Source organism: Drosophila subobscura, chromosome A (genome assembly GCF_008121235.1).
Source record: "Drosophila subobscura isolate 14011-0131.10 chromosome A, UCBerk_Dsub_1.0, whole genome shotgun sequence".
Classification (NCBI taxonomy): domain Eukaryota; kingdom Metazoa; phylum Arthropoda; class Insecta; order Diptera; family Drosophilidae; genus Drosophila; species Drosophila subobscura.
In genome coordinates, this window is record NC_048530.1 from 12,237,661 (window position 1) to 12,251,431 (window position 13,771).

The 13,771-nt window shown below is 51.2% G+C and overlaps 4 protein-coding genes across 5 annotated transcripts; 2 read left to right on the plus strand and 2 right to left on the minus strand.

Annotated features, from left to right (window-relative positions):
- Positions 1-90: 90 nt before the first annotated feature.
- LOC117894197 (AP-1 complex subunit beta-1) lies at positions 91-3,648 on the minus strand. Its single transcript, XM_034801116.1, has 3 exons — positions 3,586-3,648; positions 1,823-3,287; positions 91-1,755 (listed from the first exon to the last, which is right to left on the minus strand). The coding sequence occupies exons 2-3, from the start codon at positions 3,245-3,247 to the stop codon at positions 406-408; spliced, it is 2,775 nt and encodes a 924-aa protein (XP_034657007.1). The 5' UTR covers positions 3,248-3,287; positions 3,586-3,648; the 3' UTR covers positions 91-405.
- Positions 3,649-3,957: 309 nt separating this feature from the next.
- On the plus strand, positions 3,958-5,758 carry LOC117889624 (ribosome biogenesis protein NOP53). The gene is made up of 4 exons (XM_034794075.1): positions 3,958-4,182; positions 4,252-4,428; positions 4,493-5,224; positions 5,301-5,758. Exons 1-4 carry the CDS (start codon positions 4,055-4,057, stop codon positions 5,698-5,700), a joined length of 1,437 nt encoding a protein of 478 aa, XP_034649966.1. The 5' UTR covers positions 3,958-4,054; the 3' UTR covers positions 5,701-5,758.
- A 30-nt stretch (positions 5,759-5,788) lies between these two features.
- Positions 5,789-9,216, minus strand: LOC117889619 (RNA cytidine acetyltransferase). Of its 2 annotated transcripts, none has more exons than XM_034794053.1 (5): positions 8,915-9,216; positions 8,397-8,844; positions 7,049-8,333; positions 6,008-6,983; positions 5,789-5,933 (listed from the first exon to the last, which is right to left on the minus strand). In XM_034794053.1, the coding sequence occupies exons 1-5, from the start codon at positions 9,115-9,117 to the stop codon at positions 5,810-5,812; spliced, it is 3,036 nt and encodes a 1,011-aa protein (XP_034649944.1). In that variant the 5' UTR covers positions 9,118-9,216; the 3' UTR covers positions 5,789-5,809. The 2 variants fall into 2 exon arrangements, with proteins under 2 accessions (XP_034649944.1, XP_034649955.1); XM_034794064.1 differs by having other exon boundaries at positions 5,804-5,933; positions 6,004-6,983.
- A 281-nt stretch (positions 9,217-9,497) lies between these two features.
- On the plus strand, positions 9,498-10,400 carry LOC117889631 (probable U3 small nucleolar RNA-associated protein 11). The gene is made up of 2 exons (XM_034794088.1): positions 9,498-10,083; positions 10,151-10,400. The coding sequence occupies exons 1-2, from the start codon at positions 9,610-9,612 to the stop codon at positions 10,358-10,360; spliced, it is 684 nt and encodes a 227-aa protein (XP_034649979.1). The 5' UTR covers positions 9,498-9,609; the 3' UTR covers positions 10,361-10,400.
- Positions 10,401-13,771: the final 3,371 nt, after the last annotated feature.

Below are 13,771 nucleotides of genomic sequence, written 5' to 3' on the forward strand. Positions count from 1 at the left end.
CGTCATACATTTTTTTACTAGGACAAACATATGTAGATATATGTATGTACATACATAGATGCATGCATTTGGGTTGTTTAAAGTGGGAGCTGGGGGATGGATGGGATATTATATATTTTGGAATGCGACGTTTCATAACAATTAACATATTTGCGTCTTCTTCTCGCGCCTTTCATCAGGATAAGTATTACACATGCTGTGTATGTATGTATGTATGCATATGTATATTAATATATTGTGGTTATAGGTGCATAAACAATTCGCAAACTCCCAATATACCCAACATGGCAATAGTAGTTGTTAAAATATAATACGTAAACTACAATTTGCTTGTTGTACCGCCAGAAAACATTGCGAGACGATGCTGTGGCGCCTGTGGTATCTTATTTCGATTTGTTTTCGAGCTTAAGGCGAACGAATGATGGCCTCGTAGGCGGCGAAAATGATGTTGGCCACCTCCACGGAGCGTGACTTGAGGCTGAGCGTTGCATCGGGATTGCCCGGCTGCAGCTTTAGCTCCAGCAGCACCCAAATGTTGTTCGTCAGCCTCAGCGACTGGTAGAGCATGTCCTGGCCCTCGACATTGCGCTTGGCAATGGTGAAGATGTTGTTGGTGGTCATCTTGGAGGCGATGCCGTCGGTGGTGCCAATGACTCCGCTCAGGCTGTACTGCAGCTCGTTGGCGGCCGGTATCTCCTTCCAGGTGTTCAGGAAGACCCTCTTGTCCAGCTGTCCGTCCTCGGCGAACAGCACATTGCCATGCACCAGGCAGGCGAAATAGAAGATGTCAATGTTGTTCTTCACCGCCACCTGAAGGTTATTCAGCGGCTCCATGCGCTGAATGGGTCCGTTGGTGCCCAGGGCGAGGCTCACCTCGGCGCTCTGGTTGGGGGGCAAGGGCACCGCTTGCAGCGGCGATGCTGGCGACAGGCCGAAGCTATTCTTGTTCAGCTGGATGGCAAAGTTGGTCATTGGCTGCATGGCTTTGTTGGTGAGCGTCATGTCCATGAAGACTTCGCCGTTGCGGCGGGAGAAGGTGCCCTGGATCTCCAGTCCCTTGCCCTTCTCCGCTGGCAGCCACGTGACTTTCGGGATTTGTACGCCCACAGAAAGGGAGGTGCCGGCCAGGCCGAAGATGTCACCCAGCAGGCTGGAGGCGCCGCCCGGTGCCGGTTCAGCTGGTGGGCCACCGAGCAGTATGTCCAGGCCACCGCCCAGCAGATCCACATTGCTTGTGGCAGTTGGGGCGGCGGGCATGGCTGGAGCATTGATGTCCATGGACAGCAGATCCCCGATCAGCGACTCCTGATTGGGAATGACCATGGCCTCCGATCCGGCTCCCGTCTCTTGCTGATCTCCTGCCCCGCTACTGGCACCGGTACCGGCCGTGCGGTTGGGCAGAGATTTACGCACGCCAGCACCGCGTCCCTCCACAAAGGCTGTTGGCGGCTTGTGGTACACGCTGGCCAGCGAGCTGATGTGACAGATGAGCTCATCCAGCAGCGTCGGCTCCAGCAGATCCGTTTCCTCTGAGATGAGAGGCTTGTCCGCCAGCACAACTTCCTTGGCGGCGGCCGGGTCCGTGGAGAGTAGACGCCAGTAAATGAAGCCACGATCGCGCAAATCGGGATTGTCCGAATCCTGGGTGGCCAGCGAGAGGACGTGCTGCACCAGCTCTTGGGTATCTGATGGCCGCTTAAGGAAGAGCTTCACCACAGCCGTCAGCAGCTGCAGCTGCACTTGGGCATTCTCATCCTGCAAAACAATGGAAACAAAGATTCAATTTAGGGTTCAAGTTATAAGCGTGTGCGCGTGCGCTCACCTGGAAGCCCTCGAGGAAGCTGTCGAGCAGCTCGTCTGCGTTATCAATGCGCTCGGCATACTCGCCAATGATCCAGACCATTGAGGCGCGCGCCTCCGGCTCATCCAAGGTGTCCAGATTCTCGCACAAGGTGCTGATAATGCTCTCGTACTTGTTGGGATACTTGCGGAAGATGTCCTTGATGACAACAATGGCTTCCTGTACCACATAGTTGACCTTGGTCTGAATGAGATCCAGCAGAGTGGAGACACAGCGCTCTGCCGATGGTTCCACCTTGATGGCACAACGACCGATGGCGCGCACCGCTTTGCGCACAAAATCGACATCCACCTCGGTGGCGTACTCCTTCAATTCGCTGAGCACTTGGGCAATGTTGCTCTGGTTGGCCAAACGGATCATAATGTCCAACTTCTCGAGCTTCACGTAGATGGGATCGTTGTACTTCACAAAGAACACCTTCATCTCATGCTTGAGGATGTCGGGACGCTTCTGGACAATTAGATTGATGTTGCGCAGAGCCACGTACTGGACCTCTGGTTCCGAGGAAAGCAGCGTCACCAGGGGCGGGGCCAGCTTCTTAGTGAGCGTCGCACAGAAGTCACTGTCGCTGGAGAGCATCTCGAGTAGTTTCATCAGCACCTTGACGGCACTGAGAACCACGGCAGCGTTCGCATGGGCTAAACGGGGCGTGATTCGCTCACAGATCGACTGCGCCTCGCGCTCGTCTTTGGGGCTGTAGTTGGCCAGGGAGTCCAGAATGAAGACCTGGCCCCACTCTGTGCACTCGTTGAGCGCCGTCAGCAGCTTGTTAATGGTCACTGAGTTCATCTCTACCAGCGGCTGTCCCGACTGGCTGGCCTCGTTGATTTCGCTGAGGGCAGCCACTGCATTGGCCACGACCATCGGATTGGAGTCGGAGAGCAGGTCCTTCAGCTGATCGAGGAATCCCTGGTCCTCCACCATGGTAGCCGATATATCGTACAGCTTCGCCACGCAGACAGCCGCCGTTTTGCGCACATACGGATCCTCATCCTTCAGACATTTACGCAGCGGCTCGCACAGATATTCGGTTATCTTGTCCACCCGTATGCAGCCCATGGTGCGCACGGCCAGGGCACGGATCAGCGGATTGGAGTCCTCGCAATCCTTCACGAATGTATTCACCGCCATGATGGCCATGTCCGGCTGTGACTTGGCATAGTTCATCAGATACAAGTAGACCAGCTTCTTCAGCTCCAGATTATCGGTCTGCATGCAGTTGACGACATCCGGAAAGAGGGCAGACACATCCTTGCCGACGGTCATGCTGGCAATAACCTTCTTCACAGCCTCCTTCTTCTTCTCCTTCTTGTCATTGTTCAGCTCGGACTTGAGCTCGAAAATTTCGCCCTTTTTGGTGGTTGTGAAATACTTTGAATCGGTCATCTTGTTAGCTCTGCTCTATGAACTAGTTAGGAAGGCCTTTCTGCGGGAGGGAAGTCAAATAAGAGAACGTGCGTTTAATAAAGGAACGATTGACAAAATGATTTTTTTATTGATTGCTGCGGCATTTGATTCCCTCTAGGGGCGTAGCGGGTGCACATACACATACTCATACCAGATACAGAGATTGAACACGTCTCAAATACAAAGCTACAAAGATTTTACAGCACAGCATACGCCCCATTTAACACGTCTGCATGTAAGCCCATTTCAGATATGTTCTACTGAATGTCCTTCTTATGTGTATTACACTATTTTTCTGCGTCAGCACCTTACATTACCTGTAAAATTCGTTTTTTTCGGGCACCAACAAAAGTAATTGTTTTCTTTTCAGTGTGGTAGCCTGTGTGACCGCGGAATTATCAATAGCATATACCGACAGACCCTCGGAAATATACATTCATTTTCAAAATATACTGTAAATATACCGTAAATCTTAAATCATTTTTCTCAAGTTTGATCTTCTGTTTTATATTACCAGCTGGTTATGAATCTCAGCTTTAAAAATTTAATTTGACTCGAATCATCATTTGATTCTATACAAAATTGGCTGATTTTGATTGCAAAATAATACGAAATTTCTACTTCGCATCACTGAGATACAAGCCGCTCAGCTGGCAGCTCTGGCAGTTACAGTGTTGGTGAACGTGACTCGTCATGTCAGACGCAGTGCTGCACAGCGTAAGCAGATTGCACGTGTGCGCCGCTCGAACTCTTTAAATTTGTTTTCATTTTCATTAAACTTTAATCATGACTGCCGTTGAGCCCGGAACGAAAAAGAAGCGCATTTCGAAGAAAAACAAATCTGCCTGGCGCAAGACAGACATACAAGATGTAGAGCAGTTCCTCGAGGATCAGCGCCAGGAGGAGCGCGTTGGGTGAGTTCTGGCAAATGAAATCTGGAAGTTTTGTCAACTTTTTCCATTGCACGCTGCCTGCACTCGCAGCACCTTCACAGAAAAGCAGGATGAGGATCTATTCGTGCTGGACTCCTCACCACTGAAGGCGAAGACCACTACTGTGCTGAGCATTAAGCAGAAGAGAAAGCTGAATGCCAAGAAGCCCATGCGCACATTCCAGCCAATGGAGAACACATCCAAAGTGGAGGATCCCATTGTCAAGCGGTAGGTGATGCGCTTCTGTTGTATTGATCCACCCGAATGCGAATGCCTGTGCGTTCCTTTTCAGCAATCATGTAAAGCAAAAGAAGAATGGACGCAATATCGAGTTGGAGGTGTGCAATCCCACCAAGCCACGCCATCGACAGGCCAACAGCGATCGGGGCCAGTACTATGTGAAGATGGAGCAGCGCCTGGCCGACAAGAAGGCAAAGAAAACCAACTTTGAGACCGACATTTGGGAGGACGTAGACTTCCGTGACAAGATACCCGGCTTGAAGGACGAGAAGGGCTGGATCAGCCGCGATCTGGCCCTCCACATAGCCGGCAATGTGGGCAAAAAGCTGGTCAAGACACACGCCAGCATGCACCACAAGACCATCAAGGGCAAGAAGTTCGTCGCTCCACATCCGGGCATGAGCTACAATCCAACACTGCAGGCGCACGAGCAGCTGCTGTCGCAGGTCGTGGAGCGCGAGGAGGGCATCATCCAGAAGGAGAAGCATCTGAAGCGCGTCACCACCAGCATGTTTAGCAAAGTCACACCCGAGCAGCGCGACGAACGCCGCCTGATGGAGATGAGTGCGGGCTTGGATGAAGATGAGAAAGAGGAGGAATCCGAGCAGGAGGAATCCCAAGAGGCAGACTCGTCCGATAAGGCATACCGCACCATCAATGCCGCCGTGGAGAGAGACGCAAAGAAGAGCAAACAGGCACGTCGCAAGGAGCTCAAGCAGAAGGAGCTGCAGCGCAAAACGGAGCTCAAAAAGAAGCTCAAGCAACAGACAGCAGATCTAATCCGGTAAGGCACTTGTCCCCGTCCCCACCCCATCCATCCTTCCGCTTTATTTGTTACTCAATTTGATCTCGTCCTGCAGCATCAAATCGATTCGCCATGAACTGGATGACGAGGCGGAGGACCTAAATGACCTGAAGAAGCGTCGCAAGCAGCGGGCGGAGAAAAAGAAATTCGAGCCGAAGCGCCTGGGGCGGCACAAGTTCGAGGAGCCCGATGTGGATGTGAATATGCCCGAGGATCTGGCCGGCAATTTGCGCAACGTGAAACCGGAGAGCAATCTGCTGAAGGATCGCTTCCATCTGCTGCAGAAGAACAACATGCTGCCCACAACGGTGGCCGTCAACCGCAAGAAGTCCAAGGTGAAACGCTTCGAGCGCAACACCCACAAGGATCCGGGCACCAGCTACCAGGACCTGGCGGATCGTCGTCGAGCAGCCGCCAAGGCGGCCAAGCAGACCAAGGATACCATTAAAATCTAAGACCAACTTCCATACCTCGATTAGATGTATTCGGCGTATTTTTTTTTAGCGAAACTTACAAAAAAAAGAAATGTAATTACAAAAAACCACAACAATTAAAATCCTCCTCCTAGATCAGGGACTTGCCCAGACTGCGTTTCTGTTTTGAATTGCTCTTCTTTTTCTTCTTGGCCTGCGGTCCATCCAGCTCCCGATCCTCCAGCTGCTCAATGGGACCGCTCTTCAGGTGACCACTGGGAAAAGAAAGAGATGTCAGGGTTGGCCATTGCAAGGGGAGGGGAAGTCGGAATTGTACGCCCGCACCTACCTCTTGACGGAGATGAGGCCACTGCTGCCGCCGCTGGTGGGGCCACTGCCGTTCGTTTGCAGCGCCTTGGACCAGTCTTCGTCGGTGCCTTTGATGAGGAACTCGTCCAGCTGCTCGGCCTTGAGGCGCTTCAGCTCCTTGCGCTGCTGCTTGCTCAGCTTCTGGGCGGTCTGGTCCAGCTCCTGGTCGAGCGAGAGGCTGATGGGCTGCAGGTCCTCGCCGCGCGGCAGATCCGCCTCCTGCAGCATGCCCCCCTCGATGTGCTGTTCGATGATCGAGCGGAAGCACTGATTGCACTTCTTCATGGCATCAAAGAACTTGGCCAGCAGCTGGTTGCCCGGCATGTTTAGCTCCTGCCCGAGCATGTCCACCGTCTTGCCCTGCACGCCCAATGCCAGCAAGATGCCCTGCTGTACCAGGTCCAGCTGCAGGGACTCAAACCTGCCCTGGAAGTACAGCTGGGCGATGTCTGTGAGCAGGTCGAGGATCAAACGGAATTCGGACTGCTGGCGGGCGTAGCTCTCGAGGCGCTTCAGGTCGTGCGGCAAAAAGAACACGTCCAGTGTGTGCTTGTCCAGGGGTTTGCTCCCAGACTCCGACGCGGACTTGTTCTTGAGCAGTGCCAGGCAGAGTTTCGTCTCGAACTCGCGGAACGTCTTGCCCATCAGCTTGAGGACACGCCGCCTAAAGTCCTGGTAGTACAGCCCCAGCCAGGGCGTCGTCCCGGGCGTGTGCAGCATAATGCAGCTGTGCTCGGCGGTCAGTTCATTGGCCTTCTGGCTGAGATACACGGGCACAAAGCCGGCGGCCTTCCAGAACTTCAGGAGCTCCGGCGTCAGGCCGTACGAGGTGCCAATGTAGTCCACCGGCTCCGGTGTGCGCTCATGCAGGCGCTGTAGGAGTGTGGGAATGTTTTTCCTCGGCCGGATCTGCTCCTTCAGGAGACTCAGCTGCTCCTCCTCCACCTCCTCAATGCCTACGGGGGATACGGAACGAAATGTTATCGCGGGAAAGATCAATGTGGAAGCGTTTGATGCTCACCATTTTGGCCACCAGCCTTGAAGGCTGTGGACCCACTCAGGTCCAGGTTTGTGTGCTTTCCGGCATAGTAGTCCTTGAGCAGCTGGATGGCCCGCTTGCCATAGCCCATCCGCTGATAATTGGGATGCGTGGCCACGCGCACAATGCGAACGCCGCAGAGCTTGGGAAAGTCCACATCGCCATACTGTTCGGCTATGTTCCAGGGTATGAGGTCGCCGGCGGCCTTCTTGCCGCGCCCCAACGACTCGCTGATGCTCTTCGAGGAGATCTGCCCTTCCAGAGACACCTGGATGACGACAAGGATTTCGGGCAGCTGATCGAGACGCTGCACGGGACCCAGCAGGCAGAATAGATGATGCGCGGGTGCGTCGCTCATCATCTGGAGGTCGTTGGGGGTGTTCTTGTAGTGGGAGGACACGTAGATGGAGACGAGGCGATGCAGGAAGGACTCGGCGGCCTTGTGGTAGGAGAAGAGTGCATCGCGATCAATGTAGTACAACTCACAGGCATCGGGCGTGGGGCAGCCGGAGCTGATGGATGGCACGGTGCTGGCATCCAGGCAGAGCAGATTGATTAGCCAGCGCTCGATGTCGTCGTTCTCCTGGTAGCGAATCGATTCATCCAACTTGAGCGGCGGCCGGGCATTGTTTTCCTTCTGCAGCTGCGAGATGAGCTTCAGGCTGAGGGAGCGTCCGGTGCCCTCGTAGCCATTGATGGTGCTGGCCATGAACACCAGATAGGGGCCGATCATCTTCTTCACCAGCGGCAGGGGAATGGCCGCAGCCTCATCGATCAGCAGCAGATCGGCGGCATTCAGCAGATGCGTATCGCTGGGCGCAATGTATTGGATGGTCTGTCGACTGCTCCGCGTGATATTGATCCGTATGATGGCCTTCTTGTAGTCGGCATTTGTCGACCGGATTATGGTGTAGTCCGCATGCTCCTGATACTCCAGCGCATCGAACCCTTTGAGCACAAACTCGAACAGCGTGATCAGATTCTCGGGATGCGGCGAGGTCACGTAGACATTCACATAGCCAAAGGCCACGGCCGCGGCTATAGAGAGACCCAGGGCAGCCGATTTGCCGCGTCCACGTGCCGCTGTCAGGGACATGGGTGGCTTCAGCTGCTTGTCCACCAGCGCCTCAATAAACTGAGCCACGGCATTGGCCTGGTCGTAGGTCTTGCAAAGGTTAACCAAGGCGCCAGCTGGCTGCACATTCAGCAGGCTCTCCTTCAGCTCCCTCAGACTGCTCTCGTTCTCGGAGCGACCCGCGCTTGCAGGCTACAGCAAAGATCAGGGAAATGATTCAACAATTGAGTGAAATTATTCGGAAATGGTGCTTACATTCACTGGTTCCACGTTGATGGTCTTTGAGCTGAGTGGCAGCACAGTCAGGTCATCGTTGACCACCAGGCAGCGCTTGCAGTCGGCCAGCGACAGGATTAGGCGCTCGTTGAAGCGACAGGTGACTGTCTGATGGGCCTCGGTGCGGAAGCGTTTGTGCACATCCATGCTCATGGTGTAGAGCTGCTTCAGCGACTGCAGGGATTTCAGCAGCAGTATGATTAGGCCGCCGCCCTCGACCGTTTCCACGGTGCGTGCCAGCAGGTTCGGCGTGAGAGCCTCAAAGTCCTGCAGCACGCACACGCCATACGTGCGACCCAGAACCGCATGTGTCTCCGAGTAGTAGCGCCCATGGATGGTGGTGGCCACCCGGAAGGAATCGAACAGATCGGCTTCGTTAACATCCACCTTGCCCACGGCAATCTTCTTGGCCCGCTTTTTGCCATGGCTGTAAGGAAGGAACGGCATATACGTGAATGTTGGGCACTTGCAAGACAATAAACTGCTCCACTACTCACTTGGATATGGCCTCGTCTTTGTTCTTGTAGCACCACAGCACTGTGGGGCGCGCCTTCACCGTGGACTTGGTGAGAATGTCGTAGAGTATGGGCACTTGGTCGCGCGCCTTGTCCCCGATGATGATGAACATCGTCCGATGGCCAAGCTTAACGCCATTCTCGATCATCACGCGTATGCGATTGTCAATTTTCTTCTTGACCATTTTGGCTACTAGCGCTATTCTGTGAACTCTTGTATTTAGTTTTAAAATCTAATAAATAAACGAATTATCTGCCTGCAGAAGTTTAAAATGCACGTGTGCGGACATATCGATAAAATATACCCTCATAAATATACCACCCTTACATGTTAAAAAAAATACCGTAAATAAACTGAAGAAAATCGTATTCCTTATCATACATAACATTCCATTCCCACTCACGTAACGATTAATGTAATTTTTTTAATTTACCTTCTTAGTTGTAACCCGCCGTACTAGCTAGTGATGTTAAGTAGAACAACAAATCGAAAAAATTGTTTTAAGATTTACGGTATATTTTGAAAATGAGATGGTATATTTTTGAGGTTCGTGCGGTATATTTTATCATTAGATCCGCGGTCACTGCTTGCACGCACGTTTTCGTGTAAACAAATTGTTTTTGATTTTGAAATACCATTTAAACACTGCTGCCACAAACAAATATAAAGCGGAGCCATGTCCTCATGGAAGAAGGCCAACAAGAGCAACCAGAAGGTGCATCGCGAGCGCCACCAGCCAGACGCACGCCAGCACCTGGGCCTGCTCGAGAAAAAGAAAGATTACAAGAAGCGCGCTCTTGATGCCCAACGCAAGGAGAAGACTCTGAAGCTGCTCTATAAGCGGGCCCAGAACAAGAATCCTGACGAGTTCTACCACCACATGATCAACTCGAAGCTCTCGGACGATGTGCACCACGAGAAGCAGGCCAAAGATGAGCACACACCCGAACAGCTGGCCCTGATGCAGACCCAGGATCTCAAGTATGTGGTGATGAAGCGTACCATAGAGCGCCGCAAAATCGACCGCCTGAAGGTCGAACTGATGGACATAGACGCAGCCAAGGCCAACAAGCACTACACGTTCGACGAGCAGGGCAAAAAACACACAGCGACACTGGGCGAGCGCCTCAAGGAGGCGGAGGTCACAAAGGTGAGTTTCACCCGTCCCTCGACAGGCCATGTGGCTTATGTAGCTTCTCTTTCCCTCAATCCCGCAGGAGCCACTTGCACCCAATAGCACCAAGCAGCAGCGCATCAACGAGCTGAAAAAACGCGAGCAGCGCGAACGGGAGCTGAGCATTGTCCAGCAGAAGCTTCTGCTGAAGAAGCAGCTCAAGCAGCCGCGTCTCATCAAGCCACAGAAACTGAAGCCCGCCACAGCGGATAGGCCACCGGTCTACGAGTTCCGCTACGAGCGCAAGAAGTGAGGGATACCCAAAGTTCTTAAATAAAGCGATTTAAGTGTTACTTGGATACGTTACCAATTACTGAACGGTTGAGGGCTATGGACACAGATGCTTGTGTTGTTTCAGACAGCAAACACATTTTCAAAGCAGAAACGGGAGAGCTCCCAGCCAAAGACTCTTGGGAGAGATTTCGTAGTTGTTTTGAGGTTTTATATTACACTTTGCAAGGAACAGTAAACTTTTGAGTGTACTTAGCAAGGGTTGCAGTCCTGGATAAGTATACCACTTTCTCTTATACTTATGTGTATATACTATATACCACCAAAATCATTTTTCATTTTGATTTCTGATTTCTTGGTAAAAAAAGTTTCAGTTTTATTTTTTTGTTAATGTTTTTTTACCCTCTGCCTCTTTAGTGGCACCAATTACAAGCAAAATAAGCGTAAAAATTTCCTAACAAATACTTTAGTAAGTAAAATGCAAAGTTATGACATGTTGCAATTACATAAACTTTTCTACACCAAAGCTTACCTTACATTTACCACAGACACGAACCTTGTTCTAAACCCAACGAGCCCTCAAGATGGCGCCAATACTTGGACCAGTATTTGGGGTTTATAGCATTGCTAAGAGTTCCATTTTCTGCCGTATTCAGTGACTGAGAAATTTCTGCGACGTTTATCCTTATGGTGCCTGTGCCTGTGACACAATATTGTATTTTCCCCATAATCTTAAGTTCGCTATTCAGTTTTGAGAAATGTGTGAATGTAGATTGAAGAGACGACATTTTGAATCTGATCCGATATGGGAAAATCTAATAGAACAAATATTTTTAAAAGCGAAATGCAAATAGTTCCTTAGCTCTGATGCTTCTGGAAAGGAGAGCAGAAGCGAAACTCTTGCGGATCGCTCGTGCTTCTTCCAGGCAACTAATTTCATGTGACACATTGACCTAGGCCTAGGGTGGTGTCGTGTCGTGTCGAGTCGCTCCCTCATCCGCATGCAATCTCTGCCGCATTTGGCACCGCAATCGCTTTTGGCTCGACCACCCCTTTGTTCCCGTTACCGTTCCCGTTACCGGGTCTCGGGTCCAGGGCAGGGCCACAAAGTTACGTCTCAAATTACAAACCCAATTGATGCTAGTTAAAAAATTTGTGAAGGTTATTCTTTCAGTCCCGTATTTTTGGCTTTGTTCGCCCCGTCCCACCCCTATACCCGACGACCCAAGCTCTGTGATTGCTGTTGTGATGCGCACATGACAAGTCCGATTAGGGCCGCCGGCTCTGGTCCGGGCTCTGCGGCGCTGTCAGCGAGTCCATCCTCCGTGTGTATAGCACCGTGTAGTGTGGGTCGTGTGCCCTGTCTTCCCCTGCCCTGTCTTCCCTGCCCTGGAAAGTGTCAACACAGCCATCTATTTTGTGCATAATTTGGCGTGCCAAAACGCGCGGCGCAACTCATCAGAATATGGTGTCATATGTTTTTATGGTGGCTGTCTCTCTGCCTCTCCGCCTGTCGCCTGCGGTCTCTGATTTTTACCCTAACTTGTTAGCCCTAACCGAAATAGGGAAAACCCGTCTCTGTTTGCATGCTATGATTGAGTGTATCCCTGAGCCCTTGAGCATGGGGTTCCATCTAAACGGCTTGATACACAGATCCACAGCTTCCACAGATCTAGCTGGAGCTGGCAACGAATGGGATTGATGCAGCAGTAGCCGTGATTTGATGTCGTCCGAGCACTTTCATTCGATTCGCCGAATTTCCCAAACAGTGGATTGATAAGATGGATTGATAAGACAATTCTGCATTCTCCGTGTCTTGCTTCAACTGTTCACTCTATCCATCCATCCATTTATTATGCTCTCCCCCAATCTGGAAGGAATATCTTACAATTGCTCTCCAAATAATTATAGAGGTAAAGGTAGAGCTAAGAATGCAAAGAAATTACATTGAATCGATCCAGCCCCTTGTTGGATCCTTATGTTTAAATGTGCCCCGAGTTAAGCTTTTCTGAACACATTTCCACCATGGTAAATAAGAGCCATATAAGATTCACGATGGGAATCGTGACTCACCAAGGACAAGGACACCAAGGGACAAATTCCCTTCCTCGTTTTGACTTTTAGTTTTATTTTGTGTACTTTTGGATGCTTAGATCTTTCAGTTGTGTTTAGCTCTAATTTTTCTCGAATATTGGTCCAACTTTGGTATTTCTTTTCTGCATGTTCGCGTCGTGCGGGGCTTGCACCTCGGTCGATTGGGCCACTTGATGGCCTAAAGAAAAAAAGAGGCTCCGATGTCGTACTTATCTGTTTGGAAATTTGCTTATCAATTTTGAAAATTGGCTTGCGAATGGCATCTCTGGCCTGCCTGCATTGCACGCTCCCTCCGAAAATGCTGAGCAAGTGCCACGCCCACGCCCGTAGCCACTTCCTCATCCTGAGTCTAATCCAAAAACCATGACATTGGATGGGTTTGGGTTGTAGAACGTTCTGGGGGCACGTGTAAAGTTTGTAGCCCCGGTCACGTGGCCGCACGTGGCACGTGGGACATTCGTCCCGTGCCATGGCCCCGTCACTGTCACCGTCACCCCGCCACAGTTGTCGCCTGGGCTGCTGTGATAAGCGCAACCTGGCAACTCTACACGCGTGTTCCTGAAGAGATGTCAGAGACCAGGTCTTGCGTTTCCGTTTCTGCAGCAGCTTGGGTTGCAGCCCCGCCCCTTGGACGTACCGCTTATCATGATGCAGCAGCAGCATCAGCAGCAGCATCAGCGTCAGCATCAGCGGAAGAGGCAAGGTACAGGACAGACCGGGGGGACGGGACCTGGCTGCCGCTTGCTGCCTGCGTCAATGGTTTTGTTCCCGTAAATATCTTAATTCGCCGCTTCACCGCCCCCGACACGCGTGAATGGTGTGCATTTGACATGAGAAAAATGCTCTCGGCCTGGGCCTGGACATGGGCCCAGCAAAAGAAAAGCGCGGAAACTCTCATTCCCATTCCCATTCGAACATAGCGACCTAACGAGCTTACAACAAAATGTATAATCCCATTTTGGGAACATAATAATCATACAAATTCGTGCAAAAAAAAGAAAGGAAAAGAGGACCAAATACTCACCGTGGAGTACTGGAACGTGGGAACACACAGCGGATGGCTTTACGGAGGTTGTCCTTGCAAAGGTGGAACTAAAAACTAATCACAAGCCGCAACGTGACAAAGCTGGCGCCCATTCAAGTAATTGGAGTACTCCGAAACTGTCTGCAGAACTTTCTTATGGAATGGGAATCGGAATGTTACCAACTTTTCACTCTGAAAAGACACAAAGATGATTTTCCAATCACTACTTGAAAGCTGCAAATGATGCAAACGAGTTGACGAGTGCTTAAATGTTCTGCCCATATGATTGCCGTGTGCATTTACCTGTTTTGTGCA